Genomic DNA, 15,271 nt, shown 5'->3' with positions numbered 1-15,271 from the left:
CCCTCTGTTGCTCTCCCCATCCCCTGCCCATCTCCCCACCTCCACCCCTGCGTACAGACACACACACTTCCCAGACCCAAGCCTGACTTCATTCCTTCCTTCCTCTCTTCCTCTCTCAGTGTACAGGCTGGGAAGGCTGGTTGACTACAGAGGGGTGGAAGAGCCTGGTGGAGTAGAGGGACACAAATAGGGCTTCAGAATAAATCCTGTGGGGCAGCCCCGGGTGGCTCAGCAGTTTAGTACCCCCCTTAGGCCACGGGGGTGTGATCCTGGAGACCCAGGACCGAATCCCACATCGGGCCCCCTGCATGGAGCCTGCTTCTCCCTCTGCCTGTGTCTCTGCCTCTCTGTGTGTGTGTCTCTCATGAATAAATAAAATCTTAAAAAAAAAAAAAGAATAAATCCTGTGTGTGTGTGTGTGTGTGTGTGTGTGTGTGTGTCTCCCTAGAATGTTCCCTGTATGTCAGCCTGTAACAAGCTGCAACATGCCGGCCCCAAAGCTAAGCATCAGACTGGGACTGGGTGGAGGCACCTCCTACAGCAGCAGGAAAGACTGGAATAAGAGCTGTGTCTCCTCCCAGGTCAAGGGATTTTCTGCACATTTATTAAGCACCTACTGTGTGCCTCTCTGGCACTGAGGATTCACCTGTAGGATACAGAAAAGAATCAGAAAATGATGTTTACTGCAAAGTGCTGGCTGTGTAGGGGATTTGGTCTCAGGGGGTGAGGAAGCACCTAGGGACAGGCATGAGAGTCACTGTGGCCACAAGTCCCCTTCCTCCAAGCCTTTATAAGGCCTTGATTTCTCTGACAGATCTCCAGGAAAGGAAATTCTTCAGCCTCCCTTGTATGAATAGCCTTGTCTCCTTATTCTAAGTTCCTTGTTGTGTCTGGCTTCACTTCGTATTCCTGACTTTTAAGCTCATTTCTCTTGCCGAGAGTTCAGTGGAAGCAGAGTCTTGGGGCCACGAAGAACACAAATGGTTAATTCACCTTTGCAGCCTTCTGGGTTTTCTGAGTAAAGAAGGAACAGGCACCAAAGGGCTCATCCCAAGCTGCCCCAGAGACAGAAGTTACCAGCAAAGAGGGGTATGATGAGGGTCCAATGTTGGGGTGGGGAGCTGGTGGGGACAGAGAGATGCTTCCCTGGGAGAAGGTGAACAGCCATGCAGCCCTCCTCAGCTCATCCTCTGCAGCCCTCTGGGCCATCTAAGGTGGTGGAAGAGACGCTGCTGTGTCTTCCATCTCAGCCCCCTCTCTCGGGGGAGGCCCTTCCCCACATGGAGGCCTTCAGGGATTCAGATCTACAAAAGCCACACACACAAACACACCCTTCTGTACTCTTACCTCCAAGATAAACCCTGACTGACACAAATTCAGACATACAATGCCGGGCGTGTCAGCACTCTCCCCAGCACAGACACACACACACACACACACACACACACACACTCCCTTCTTCCCTCCTCTTTGACCCCAGGTGTCCTCAGGGATGGCCATCCCTATAAAAGGAGATAGGGGAGGGGCTCAATAGGTTAAGCACCTGACATCAGTAGGTCTTGATCTCAGGGTCCTGGGATAGAGCCCAACAGGAGTTCTGCTCAGCGTAGAGTCTGCTTCTCCCTCTCCCTCTGCCCCTGCCCCCACTCATGCAAGTGCATGTGTGTGTGTGTGTGTGTGTGTGTGCACGCTCTCTCTCTCTCAAATAAATACATTTTTAAAAAATCTTAAAAAGGAAGATGGGGTAAACTAACAGGTGGCTAAACTTCGGGCCCTGCCCCTGCTCTGGTCCTCCCACAGGTGCACCCCTCCACACAGGAACACGGGGAGGAGCCTACAGAGCATACATACCCCTTCTACCCTTTGAGATCACACTCTGGACCTCTGAACCGGAGACTGAAACTCCCTGCCCAGAGCTAACCCCTCATTGGGGGCCTGTAGTTCTCTTGTTCTGGCTCTTTCTCCTGAGAGCGGACAACAGCAGCATGTGTGTTATGTGCACACTTAGGCAAAGGGGTGATAGAGGTGACAGTTATAGGGGAGGGATGGACACAGCTGACATGATGCTAGGGTATCTACACACATGTGCTGGAAGCCCTTTGTCATGTGCTAGTGAGCAGGCATGGCATGCGAAGGGAAGGGGAGATGGCCCAGGGGCTGGGGGTGCCGGGGGTCAGGGAACAGTCATCCCCAAGATGCTGTGTTCCAAGAAGGAATCAGAACTCTCAGTTGCATCCTGGCCTTTGAGGGCGTTGTGGGGGTATCCTTGTCAAGGTGCATCTTATTTAACAGTTTGTTAGTTTAATTTGTGGCTAATTTAGATCTTTGTGTACGGGCCTCCATTTGTACTCTGGCCCCTGCCCACTGGTGTTAGGGTGGGGGGACTTGCTCAGTGTGATCCCTTCAGGGCTAGGAAGACAACCTCGGCTGCAGAAGAGCCTGGAGAGGGGCCAGCCATTGCTGGGAGCAGGAGCACATAGGAAGGTGCAAGACCCCTGGGCAGAGGTGGGGAGTCGGGGGTGGGTGCAGGTGGTGGTGGTGAGGTACTCCTGCTTTTTGTGCTATTCTTTGTCCTGGGGAGGAGTCTGGAGGCCAGAGACTGCCCACAGCTGGGTCCTGAGGGTGTGTGCCCAGCCAGCCTGGGGAGTGCTCTTAATTATAGAGGTAGCTCCCAAGACACTTCACTGCAAGGCGTGTGGGCGGGCATGGAATGTCAAAAGGAAAACAGGGAGACAAGAAAACAGAGATAGGATGGCCAGAAATAGCACAAGCCAGGGGGAGATACCAGGGGCTAGAGGTGGTGGTGGATGGAGAGGCTGGAAGAGGGTCAGGACCTCTCCAGGGGATGACTGTCCCCCCTTCCCTACCCCAAGCCCCCAAAAAGATGGGATTGCAGAATTTCAGGAACTCAGCAGGGTGGGCTCCAAGAATTGGGACTATATTCTTGATCTGTATCTTCCCAGCTTTCTGAGCAACTCCCGCCCCCTCCTGAGAGTTTGGGTGGGGGGACGCAGCCAAGAGAACCTTGCTACTTGAGTCACCCCCTTGCTGCTCCTGGCCTGGGTGACTCCTGGCACAGGCTGACACAGCTGAGGCTCCACCCGCCTGCCAGCCTGCCTGCCCCTCCCTCTCCCAACAAGCTGGGAGAAATGCCTGCCTCGACAAGCGCCTTCCCATAGAAAGGCCGCTCCTCCTCTGGCACACACATGTGCAAGTGCACACACACACACACACACACACTGATAACAGGATTTCTCCCCAAACCGTGAAGAGTTCTTAGGAAACGGAAGAAGAAACAATCCATCAGAACCTCCTTTCTTGTGTGTGTGCGTGTGTGCGTGTGTGTGTGTGTGTGTGTGTGTGTAAAATGAGTCTAGAACTAGGAGAAGAAGGTCTGACCTTGGGGTCACACAAGCAAATTCCTGGCAGAGCTGGGACTTGAACCTCGTCTCCTGCCCACCAGCCCCGCAGACCCACCAACCTAGGTCTTTCCTACCTCTACAAAGGTGAGGGGCAGGGTATGTGTTAGAGGGAGATGGGAACCAGTTGTGTGGGAAGTCACCTCAAGATGGAACTTGGCGGGGGGGGGGGGGGGGACTTTGGGATTCAAGAGCCAGGGAGCTAGGGAGGCCTTGCTGGGCTGGCGGGCCCTCCCTGGGGCTGGAAATCAGTAACCTCTGCTCACTGCCACTCAAGCCTCTACACCAAGAGGGCACCACCCAGACCAGGGCCCTGGATTTGGCAGAGACCTTTCCCCCACCTCCCTAGACTCCAGCAGGGCAGGAGCTAGGGAGCAGGAGCCAGGGCTTGGAGGCCCCCCCTAACCTGGTACATGAATCCCGTCCTCCCCAGTCCCATCCTGCGGCCACCAGGGAATTTGAGAGTTGAGATCCCTGAATATTTCATCGGCACTTCAGCCTTCAGTGGAAGCAGCAGCCAACTTCCAGCTCATGGATAATTTATGGCGCTGGCAGAGAACCTGGGAGGGGGGAGGGGGAGGGGCAGGGGGCGTGGGGGTGGGTGAAGCCTGGACTGGGCACACGCTCAGGGTGCTGGAGAGAGGCCAGGTCCATCCAAAGTGTGGCATGTGTTAGTGTGCGTGGGGCAGGCCGGTGGGTGCGCTCCAAGGCCTGGGACATTTCCATTTTTGAGGATCCCAATGTATTATCAAAGGAGAAAAACAAACCCACCAACAACAACCAAGTTTGTCAAAATAATTGTGCTAAAGGGTTAAAGTCATGCGACAAGCATTTTCTGACTTCATTCCTATCCCTGTGTCTCTGTAACTGTGAGCCTAACCTCATTTGGAGATACCAAAAGCACTTTTTTCTTTTAAGATTTTACTTTTAAATAATCTCTATATGCCATGTGGGGCTTGAATTTACAGCCCTGAGACCAAGAGTCACTTGCTCCTCTGACTGAGCCAACCAGGCACCCCCCACCCCTCAAAAACCTTCTAATGGGATGTCCTTCATGGCTGCAAGGCCTCTGAGAGGCCCCCTGCTCCCCACACCCTTCAGGGCCAGGGGGAGAGAAGCCAGACTTGCCACTCAGACTGGCTGAACTGTGCTCCTTCCTAGCTTCCTCCAGGAAGGCCACCAGGATTTAGCCAAGTGGTCAAGGGAAAAGGAAGGCATCTCAATGGGGCCACTCCTTACTTTGCTCCAAGAATGTAATATCCCACTCTTCTCCTAAAAAAGGAAAGATGAAAAAGTGACCCAGAATGGAAAATGTCAAGGTCTCCTTGACTCTTCATTGGGAGTGGCTTACCTTAGTGAGTTGAGTTCTTCCTCAAATTCAGAGGATTAAGTATACGGGTGGTGTGTGTGTGTGTGTGTGTGTGTGTGTGTGTGTGTGTGTGTGTGAAAAAGCAGGCATGTCCCCCCCCCTTACTTCAGTTTCCCCTCCTGAGTCATGGGTGTGAGAGGTGCTCCCACCCCAAAGCTGTCTGGGGGACAGAAGAGATGTTATCCAGTTGCTCGGGCGCCAAGTGAGACCCAGGCAGGTGGTGATTACAGGTGATGTGTCCACAGGTTGGCCTGGAGCTGGCTCTGATGGGCAGCCCTCAGGCCCCAACATATTCCCACTGAATCCTTGAGTCATCTTGGGGCTAAGCCAGCCTTCTAGCCTCTCTGGGCCTCAGTTTCCCCATCCATGAAGGTGAGGCCATCTGCCAGGACTGTCCTTGGAGAGGGGTTGCAAGACCTAGATGAAGACCCCAGAGTGGGGAGCTGCAGGGGGGCTAGGGGCCCTACACCTGCTATTGGCACTAGTGCCAACTAGACACAGCCTTCTGACACAGGGAGGGGGTCGCTCTCTGTCCCCAGGCAAGACCCTACTCCCCCTACCAGGGTGTGACTTTAAGAACTATTTTTCAGGGCAGCCTGGGTGGCTCAGCGGTTTAGTGCCTGCCTTCAGCCCAGGGCATGATCCTGGAGTCCTGGGACCAAGTCCCACGTCGGGCTCCCTGAATGGAGCCTGCTTCTCCCTCTGCCTGTGTCTTTGCCTCTCTCTATCTCTCTGTGTCTCAAATTCATTGTGTCCCTTGTGGGGAGCCCAATGCAGGACTCTATCCCAGGACCCTGGGATCACCACCAGAGCCAAAGGCAGATGCTCAACCGCTGAGCCACCCAGGCGTCCCAGGGAGAAATTTCAAATGCAGCTCAGCCACTATCGCTCAATTTGAGAAACCTTGGACAAGTTGTTCCTCATTCCTCAGCCTCACCTATAGCAGAAGGGAGCTGATACCTATGTCACAAGCCTGCTTTAAGGGTTATGAAGAACCCGCCAAGTGCCCACCACATGGTAGGTACTCAATATGCTGCAGCGTGACGCTTGCTTCAGGACAGGGTCTTTCCGGGTCCGGGCACCTCCGTGGCATCGGAGCCTGGCCCTATTGTGTGAGGTCACCATCCCCAGTCCCTTTTTGGCCTTCCCCAACCTTCTACCCATTACACTACAGATGCTATGACTGATGCGGTGCAGGGCAGGTTGCTGGAGGGTGGGGTAAGGAGGGACCAGGTGAGACAGATGTGGAGGAGGCGAGGGTGTCTGCCCTGGGTGTGGTTGGGAGAATGGGCGGCAGGCCCCACGCTGGGACTCGGTCTCACCGGTTTGGGGAGCTGGCCTGGCAGTGGGGAGACGCCGGCATCATGGAGAGATGGGAGGGGCTGCTGGCTGCCTGGAAGAGGAGAGCTGAGTAAGGGCTCAAGCTACAGCCTAGTTGTGGGGAGAGGGCTGAGGCAGGGGCTGGCCTCCTGCCTCCAGGGGACACCTACCCCCCCAAGAACTGTCTCACCACCACACACTCGAGACGCCACTCTCAGATGCACACTTAGACACACACAACACACCTCTTAAATGGCACCTCCCAGGTCTCTTTTTCTGTCTGATTTATCAGACTAACCGCATAAATGATTCATTACAACACCTACTGTTTATTGCAGGTCTCTCCGCTGGGACGCAAACTCCACGAAGGCAGGGTGCCTGGCCTGCTTTGCTCTCTATTGTATGCCAGCGCCAACAGTGTGCTTAGCACCTACTAGGTGCTCAATAAACACGTGCTGAGTGAGCCCATCTAGATACACATTCACAAGTACACGGAGTCCCACGCATCCGCATCCGTGTGCAGAAACACCTTCGGTCACCCGTGAAACTGCCACACCCTCAGACACGTGCACGCAGGCACAGGCTCCCACCCGGAACCACACGTCCACACAGCATAGAAGCACACAAGCGCACAGCCCTCCTTGCTCCTGCGCACACGCCCTTTCAGACTCACACCCAGCTGTCCAGATTCCAAAGCTCCTACTCACAGCAGGCGCGCTCCAGCACGTCCCGGCTCCCACCCTCTCAAGGGCCAGCCCCAAGGGCAGCCCCTCCCAGAAACGGGGGGCGGGGCCTCGGTGGAGGCTCACAGCCCTGCAGCTAGAAAGGGGTGGGGTGGGCAGGGCGGGGCCACCGTGGCACCTGGGAGGCTCCGAGGAGACGCTACCGCTGCAGACCCACCTACCGGAGACCGAGACTGGGAGGAGTGAGGTCACCGGTGCCCTCAGCCTTGCCCCAGCCCTGCTCCAGACTGACTCTGTCTGGCCTTCCTGTCGTCGTCCCCACCAGAGACCCAGGGGAGGGGTTTGGGGTGAGGCAGAGAGTCCTCCTGGGCACAGAGATGGGCAGGGCCCAGGCCAGGTCACCTGGCACATCTGTGGGGAGGGCAGGGGTGCGGACAGTGAGAACCGGGCTTCCCAGCATCAGCCCCACCCTCCAGTAGGAAGAGAAGCCTCCTACACCACCCTGCCTCCAGGGAGGCCTGAAACATAGGGAGTCAGAACTGTTACCTGCTTGGTCCCCGCCCAGGGCCCCTCTCCAGAGTGCCTGCCCCTCTACTGTGGAACTAGGGAGGCTGGAGGGGACACCGGTGCATCACAGCGCTCAATTAGCCACCTGGCATCACCCTTACCTCTGTACCTCCAGACTCCCTGCCCCCTAGAGCTGATGAAGATTGGGCAAGAGGATCTGGCAGGTCCACTGCCACCATGAGGTCTTATGTTATCGACCTGTGATCCTGGGGCCCCTCTGGCTGCTGATATGGAACCCCCCACATCTGTTAAATGTGAAGAATGGGAGAATGGGCAGAGAGCAGGGCAGGGCACGCTTGCTCAGACCCTGGAGAACCTGCGTCAGGAAATGGCTAGAAAGTAAAAGCCGGAAATGTCCTTAGCCCCCTCCCGGTGCTTACCACACTCCCCAGAGGGAAGCAATGCTGAACCAGGAGAATGTAGGGCAGCCCATCTTAGAAATCTGAAACCACCTTCCAGGCACTGGAGCAGGAACTGCGTGCTCACGCCTCCTGGTGGGCAGATCTGCAATTGCTCTCTGCTCACAAATGCCCAGGATCCAAGGCCAAAGACTTGAGCCCTCACCCATCCCTTATGTGCAAACAGGGGAGATGGACGTGGAGGGAGGGAGGGAACTACCTGCACCTTCAGGCCAGGGGAGACTGGACCCAGGGTCCTGCAATCCATTCAACAAGAAACATTTATTGAGCACCCACTGCCAGTGTACCAGGAACCACTGGACTCCTGGTCCAGTGGTCTTCACGACACCAGTTGCCCCTCTGCTGTCCCTGAAATTCAGGCTGAGACTCCACTTGGAGGAGCAGGAACCTTCTTCCCCAGCAGCCTGTCTGGGTGAGGAGAGCACTGGGGAGGAAGATGGGCCATCAGCAGCTGTAGCACCACCATCCCGTGGCCCAGAGCCCCAGAGGACACAGGAGGGGCCTGGGGAGCACAGGTGGGATGGGATGGGGCCTGGTCAGCTCTGTCCATTTTACATTTTTAATAAATAGTTCTTGCTGCTGCCCAGGGTGGTGAGGGCGGTGCCACGGGGCTGATGCTTTCCAAGCTCTTGAGGGATATGAGGGTGGCCCTCTTCTCATGCTAGGTCGGGCTCCAGCTCTGAAAAGGAAAGGAGGGAACATGGGGTTAGCCCCCCCCCCTCCACTCCCAGCAAGTATCTAGGTGCTGTCCTGGGGGATGGGGGCAGGAGGGAGAGAGGGTCCCATGGACAGGCCTCAGTTGAGTCCCAGCTCCAGAAAGGATGCCACCCCCTCACACACAGGGTTGGCTAACAGGCTAGAAGGCCCCAGAGGAGGGGTCCCAGCACTCCAACTGCCTCTGCAGCCCAGGACGTGGATCCTGTGACCAACCTCCACCCCAGGCTGCAACCCCACCCTCCACCAGGACTCGAGTCACTGACCGGCCTCTGCCTCGTCGCCCTTGGCATCTGGCTCCTGCCACCAGTCAGCATAGATGCCCTCCTCATAGTCCCCCTCGCCCTCAAACTCAGCATCCGATGGCGGATCCTTGGGCTCTCCGGGAGACACTGTCTCTTCCAGCTCCATCTAGAGCAGCCCCAGGGTGAAGGGAGAAATGAGGTCACAGCAGGCGCAAAGCCAGATGGGCTCCCTTCCTGGATGAGATGCACTCCCCTCAATCCATCTCAGTCCCCAAAGCCCCTCCTTCCCCAGGCTCAGGATCCCACCCAGGACTGATCTGAGAGTTTCTCCCATAAGGTACCACTCCCAAATTGCTCCTGGAGCCGATGCATGGGGCTCCCCCAGCAGAGACTCAACGTCAGCATAAGTGTTCCCTCTCCAAGCATGAATTCCAGAGCAAATGCTGCTAATCCAGGCATACTGTCTGCTCATGCAGTTTCCTGGCCAGGAACATGATCGTCTCCCCAACCACCACCCTGCGCCCGGATAGCGCCTGGACAGCTCTCGTTAACCTCGCCAACGCCAGGCATCAAGAATGTGACCCTGGCCCATGAGCCTCGTTGGATCTGGAGCCCTCCTCTGGTAGCCGGTGCTGACCTCTCCCAAGCACTGTCTGTGCTCCCCACCCACCCACTAGACTGTGAGCTACTTAGGGAAAGGACGGTGCCTTCCATCAACTTAGCCCAGCCCCACACAGTGTCTGACAAACAGCAGGCCAAGAATAACAGTAATCAAAATGGCCACCATTTACCGAGCACCTGTACTAAGTACTTTCCTTACTTGACCTCGTTTCACTGTCACGCTGGTGTGACATGGGCATCATCCTTCCCATTCCACATGCAGGAACAGAAGTTCAAGAGCTACCTAAGACTTGCCTGGAGGCCACCCAACTGGTAAGTGGTGGGGCCCAGGCTGGCTATCACCAAAGGCGGGGTACAAACGATGTGGCCCCTGCCCCATATGTAATAAGTAGGGGCACGGGTGAGTGAACAAAGGGGGGAATGAATAAATAAGCAGAGCAGGGCAGCCCAGGTGGCTCAGCGGTTTAGCGCCGCCTTCAGCCCAGGGCCTGATCCTGGAGACCTGGGATCGAGTCCCACGTCAGGCTCCCTGCATGGAGCCTGCTTCTCCCTCTGCCTGTATCTCTGCCTCTCTCTCTCTCTCTCCCTGTGTCTCTCATGAATGAATAAATAAAAATCTTTAAAAAAAAAAAGCACTGAACAGAAACACCTCACCAAAATTCAGACGCTCAAACCCTCATTCAGAATCAAGGTATTGGGACACCTGGGTGATTCAGGGGTTGAGCATCTGCCTTTGGCTCAGGTCATGATCCTGGGAACCTGGGATTGAGTCCTACATTGGGTTCCCCATAGGGAGCCTGCTTCTCCCTCTGCCTAGGTCTCTGCCTCTCTCTGTGTGTCTCTCATGAATAAATAAGTAAAATCTTCAAAAAAAAAAAATAAAAGAATCAAGGTACCACATAGTAGCCCTTCCTTCCTGCATTCATTCATTTATCGGTTCATTCAAACTCAAGTTTCCCAACACTAGCTCCGCGGCAGATGCTGTGGGAAAGCTGGAACAACCTGGTGTCCCATCCCAGAGCAGAGTCCTCTGGGAGCCCAGCTAGAGAAGGGGTTTGGGGGTGAGATAGGCCGGGGCTGCAAATGACTCCAGGTCCAGGGAGACACAGAGGGTCAAAGTTGGCCCTGAAAGCCCAGGAGACAGAACCAGGGCATGCACCAAGGGCTTCCTGGAGGAGCTGCCACTTAAGCTGGGCTGCGGAGTTACTGGGCAAGATTCAGACATGTAGAGAAGGGGAGCATGAGAACACGGAGTGAGGAGAAAAGCACAGGTACAGGTAAGGGACAGGTCTCTCTCCTGTGTCACAGCATATGACTAACAGGAGGTGGGGCCAAGCTTTGGAAAAAGATTGAGGGTCCCCATCGTGGCCCAGCCTAGACAGCAGGGGGGCTGCTTACCTCATCATCTGACTGCAAGTACATGTGTGCAAACTCCAGCAGCTCCCGAAGCTCAGCGGTCTGGTTGTGGTAGAGCATGGCCTCCTGAGAGGAGGGGAGGAAGTGGGGGTAAGCCAGACCCTGTGGCCAGATGGGGGGAGGAGCCAAGTTGTTGGAGCTCTGGGTCTCCCACCCTTTTTCAGTCAAAGGAGCAGGGAATAGGTATCAGCTCACATGCTGACTGAAAAAAATCACAGCTGCTTGGGAGTGCCTGGGTTAAGGAGGATTCTGAGGGCTGCTAGAAAGTTCCTTATCCATCAGCAATGTCTGCCACATTGCAGAAATCCAGGGTGATACCATGTGCCCCCGACTGCCAGTCTTGCCCTAGATTCCAGGGGTTCCTTAGTTGGTCCAAGCTACGGGGTCCCTGCAAAGGCCAGTAGTGAGAGTGATGAAGGTGGGGCAGGGAGCAGGTGGGGACAGGGACAGGTATCTTGCAACTCCCACAGCCTGAGCACTGGGCTGTCAGGGTAGACAGTCCCACTCCCATTTTTCAGGTGAGGCCACATATTCAGAAAGGATCAGTAATGTTCCCAGGCCCATTCAGCTGAGGCGGCCAGCTTTTAACCCAGGACCCACTCACAACCCATAGTCTTTCTTTTCCCTTCCAATCTGGCCTTCCAAAGCAGCCTATATATATATATATATATATATATATATATATATATATATATATATATATATATTCTTTTTTTTTTTTTAAATTAAACCACGTGTCCTGAGAGTGCCTCCAAAGGCAGTGCCCACCTCCCGGGGCTGGAAGTCCTCCTCCTCCAGGCCCCAGCGAGCCCGGTGGAAGCGGTAATACACCAGGTTCTGCTGCATGACACTGTCCTCAGGGTCGAAGAGCATGTAGCTGGCGGCGCTGCGGGCAGCCTGGCGCACATCGTTCACTGCGGGCAGGACAGGAGTGAGGAGCAGCCCTGGCACTGCCCCACTTTCAGGGACAACACCTTCCTAGCCCAGCCCCATCTCCCAATTCAATCCAGTGCACCTGGCTCCCCAGCTGCCTCCCAGAATATCTTCTAGGCACCTCACCCACCCACCCCCAAATCATAAGGCAAGCTAGAATGTCCCGGGCACTTGCCATGTGCCAGGCCCGGGTCATTTAAGCTTCACTGTTATCATCATCCCCATTTTACAGACAAGAAACCTGAGGCACAGAGAGGTTAGGTAGGTTTCTCAAGCTCACACAGCTGGAGTATAATGGCACTAGGGAATGAGAGCCCAGCAGCCCGGCCCTCAACCTCTTTGCCAACTGGAACTGGCCTCAGCTCCTCTGCTCCAACTCTAGCAACCATCCGAATCTCGGCATCTTCGCATTGCAGGAACACTGGAGATCATCCATCCCAGCCCCAGCTGATGCCCAGGATCTCCCCCAGACAAGAAGAGCCATAAACCCTGGTGCTACTTCTCATTAGCCATGTGACTAATGGCCCCTTGTACTATATAAGCCTCAGATTCCTCAACTGAAAAATGGGTCCAGTAACGTCTGCTGGTTGGGGGTAAAAGTATCAAGTGAGATAAACAGACATGTAAACTGTCAAGTTCTGTGCAATTGTGGGGTACCCAGTCATTTAACTAAGAGGTCCCTGAATTCTGCTAAGGCTGCTCTCTGTTCTTCCCACCCTCTCACCTGCCCGCCACCCCCAGGCTTCCCTCCCGTCACCCAGGGTCCTCACTTCTGAGGGGTGGCTCCCCATGGCTCTGTGACATTCCCAGTGCCGTACTCTCTCTGCCCTCTACCCCCCACCCCAAGCCCACCAGGAGGCTCACACTTGTAGTAGGCAAACTGCAGGTAGTGATACATGGTGGCCACAAACTTCTCCACAAAAAAGCCGCCCACGTTAGGTGTCAGGTTGGCCTCACAGTCCACTTTGCATTGCAGGGACTCTGCAAAGAGATCTAGTGGAGGAGGGGGAGGCAGTGGTGAGGAGCTGGTGGCTGCCCAGCCTGTACGATCACAGGAGATGATGCCGGAGAAGACTTTGCTGAGCATACTAAGGACACTGCTAAGGACTGCCACTGTGGCCTGAGCTAACATCACCCCTACCCCGAAACCAGAGGGAGCCGGGGCATTCTGAAGCAGATGAGGTTTGGAGGTAAGAAGCCTAGACAGAGCAGCTTCGGACGGTGTTTTCTGCCCCTGCTGAGGGACCCTACAGTTAGGGATCCCAATTAGGTGTGATTTCTGACCACAAACTGCCTTCTGCACCCATCTGCTGGGCTGATCCTGCACATAGCACCTTGGCACCTTTGCCCCTGCATTGCCCTCCTGCCTGGAAGGCCTGTGAACCCAGTGTCCCCAGCCCCTTGTGGGATGTAACCACCTCTCTGCACCCATGCCCACACTTGGGACAGGATTGTAGCACATGCCTCTCAACAGACTGAAGGCTCCCAGGGCGGGATAACACCTCACTCCTATCCACCTCCCAAGAACTTCCTGGGTGCTTCATAAACATGTAGGGGATGAAAACTTGTGCTAAGGGGCCTGAGAGCTCCGGGAAGCAGGGCCCTGTGGGAGAGCAGGAGGCCCACAAGGGTGTGAGGGGGTGGGCAATACCTGCTATGGCTGGATAGAAGTCCTTGAAGTCCACCTGCTCGTGGGCCCCCTCGCAGCCGGCCAGACATCGGGCAAAGACGGCCAGGTACTCGGCCAGGGCCCGCTCCATGTCCTCGGTGCTGCCGCGGAAGTCTCCGCTGTTGTAAAGCTTCACAGCCCTGAGGAACACGGCCTGGAGGGGAGCGTGGGAAGGGTCAGGGAGCCCCGCCAACACCTCCTCTCCGCTCCCAGCCCCGTTGGGGGCCAGCCCTGCCCCTGCCTCCACCTCGTAGGGTTGCGCCTCCAGGTCCGTGAGGGGCTCCTCGGCCGCGTCGAGCAGCCCCCGGTAGTAGCTGAGATACTTGGCGGTTAGCTCGTGCTTCGGGTTCCTCTGCAGGAAGGTGTAGGCCGCCGCTGCCGCCTTCTCCAGCCGGTTAGCCTGTGGGGCGGGCACAGAGCGGGTCGGGAGCGCCGGCTTGGGCTTGGCCGTCCCGGGCAGTGCGCGCGACTCCGCTCCCGACCGCACGGAGCCCGACGGCCGCTCGGAACCACACGCCCCAGCGGGGCCCCGGGGGCGAGGCTGGGCAGGGGCGTCGGGGGGCTGGGGGGGCACCCGGGCTGCGAGGGAGAGCGGGGAGGGATGCGGGAGGCCTCCGGGGTCGCGGAAGGCGAGGCGGGGCTGGGGGGCCCCGGGGGGTGTCGAGGGGCACCCGGACTGCGGGGGAGGGTGAGGAGGGATGGGGGAGGCCGGGCGGGAGGCCTCCGGGGTCGCGGAAGGCGAGGCGGGGCTGGGGGGGCCCCGGGGGGTGTCGAGGGGCACCCGCACTGCGGGGGAGGGTGAGGAGGGATGGGGGAGGCGGGGCGGGAGGACTCGGGGGTCGGGGAAGAGGCGGCGGGGCTGGGGGTCGCGGCGGGCCTGGGGACTCCAGGGTCGGGGGAGGGGCGCCGCGCGGGGTGCCGGGGCGGGGCCCACCTTGAACAGCGCGTAGTGCAGGTACTGGTAGGGCAGGCGGCTCTGGAAGTCGCGCAGCAGCTGCCGCGGCGGGTAGGGCACCTGGAAGGCGGGCAGCGTCCGCTTGCAGCGGCGCAGGCAGGCGGCGCGCTCCAGGACGTGTCCGAAGAGCTGCAGCTCGCGGGCCCACTCCTCGCCGCGGCCGCCGTCGGGGCCGGGCGCGGGCCCCGAGGGCGAGGCCGCGGGCGGCGCGGGGCCGCTGCAGTTGGCGTGGCAGAAGGCCTCGCTGTCCCGCAGCAGCCGGTGCAGCCGCAGCGCCGCCTCGAGGTAGCGCGCGCTCTCCCGCCAGCTCTCGCCCTCGTACTGCTCGAGCGCGTGTCCGTAGGCCGCGGCCAGAGGCATCAGGTCCTCGGGCGGGAAGCCCCGGAAGCTGTACTTTTCGTACTGCGCCGCGGCGCTGCCCAGCAGCAGCCACAGCAGCCCCCACGCCGCCCGCCCCATGGCCGCGCCGCGCCGGCCGGCTCTCCCGGGGCGGAGCAGGCGGCAGGGCCTGGCGGGGCGGCGGGCGGGCCGGGCGGGAGCGGGAGCGGAGCGGGGGCCGCTGGGTCTTAGTGCCGGGCACCGGGGGCAGGAGGGCGGGGTCGCGGGCTGGGTCAGCTCCCCCGAGGGGCAGAGGGCCCGGGGTGTCCCGAGTCTCCTACGGTGGCCCACCTCCTGCCCTTGGGGGTCTGCCCCCTGACCTTCTGGAAGCGGTTGGAAGGACGCTTCCCGCAGGGCTGGGAGCCCGCAAAGCCCCTCCTCCCCACGCGAAGACAACCCCCCACCTTAAGGTCCAGAAATTGACGGAGCGCCGCCTCCTCCACTCTGCCCAAACCCTGGCACCTGGTCTACTTTCCAGTACAGGGTCCCTTCTGCTCCTTCTCCGCCCCTAGCCCCGAAGGAGTCACTGCTAGTGTCCTCTCCCCGCCGCCCGCACCCCCAGT

General features: G+C 57.8%; 1 protein-coding gene across 1 annotated transcript; it reads right to left on the bottom strand.

Annotated features, from left to right (window-relative positions):
• Positions 1-8,019: 8,019 nt before the first annotated feature.
• P3H4 (prolyl 3-hydroxylase family member 4 (inactive)) lies at positions 8,020-14,870 on the bottom strand. The gene is made up of 8 exons (XM_055337610.1): positions 14,310-14,870; positions 13,623-13,775; positions 13,358-13,529; positions 12,571-12,699; positions 11,542-11,687; positions 10,756-10,839; positions 8,758-8,902; positions 8,020-8,456 (listed from the first exon to the last, which is right to left on the bottom strand). Exons 1-8 carry the CDS (start codon positions 14,787-14,789, stop codon positions 8,434-8,436), a joined length of 1,332 nt encoding a protein of 443 aa, XP_055193585.1. The 5' UTR covers positions 14,790-14,870; the 3' UTR covers positions 8,020-8,433.
• Between the last annotated feature and the right edge of the window lie 401 nt (positions 14,871-15,271).

This window comes from Nyctereutes procyonoides, unplaced genomic scaffold (genome assembly GCF_905146905.1).
Source record: "Nyctereutes procyonoides isolate TBG_1078 unplaced genomic scaffold, NYPRO_anot_genome, whole genome shotgun sequence".
NCBI classification, from domain to species: Eukaryota; Metazoa; Chordata; class Mammalia; order Carnivora; family Canidae; genus Nyctereutes; species Nyctereutes procyonoides.
The sequence above is the reverse complement of the archived record's forward strand: the minus strand, read 5'-3'. Positions and strand labels throughout refer to the sequence as shown.

Excerpts from the sequence above, each read along its gene's own strand:
- P3H4 (XM_055337610.1), bottom strand. The coding sequence starts at position 14,789 with ATGGGGCGGGCGGCGTGGGGGCTGCTGTGGCTGCTGCTGGGCAGCGCC. Across the intron at positions 13,776-14,309 it reads TGCACTACGCGCTGTTCAAG|GCTAACCGGCTGGAGAAGGC; the intron begins GTGGGCCCCGCC and ends CCCGCCCCACAG. Across the intron at positions 13,530-13,622 it reads TGGAGGCGCAACCCTACGAG|GCCGTGTTCCTCAGGGCTGT; the intron begins GTGGAGGCAGGG and ends GCTCCCCTCCAG.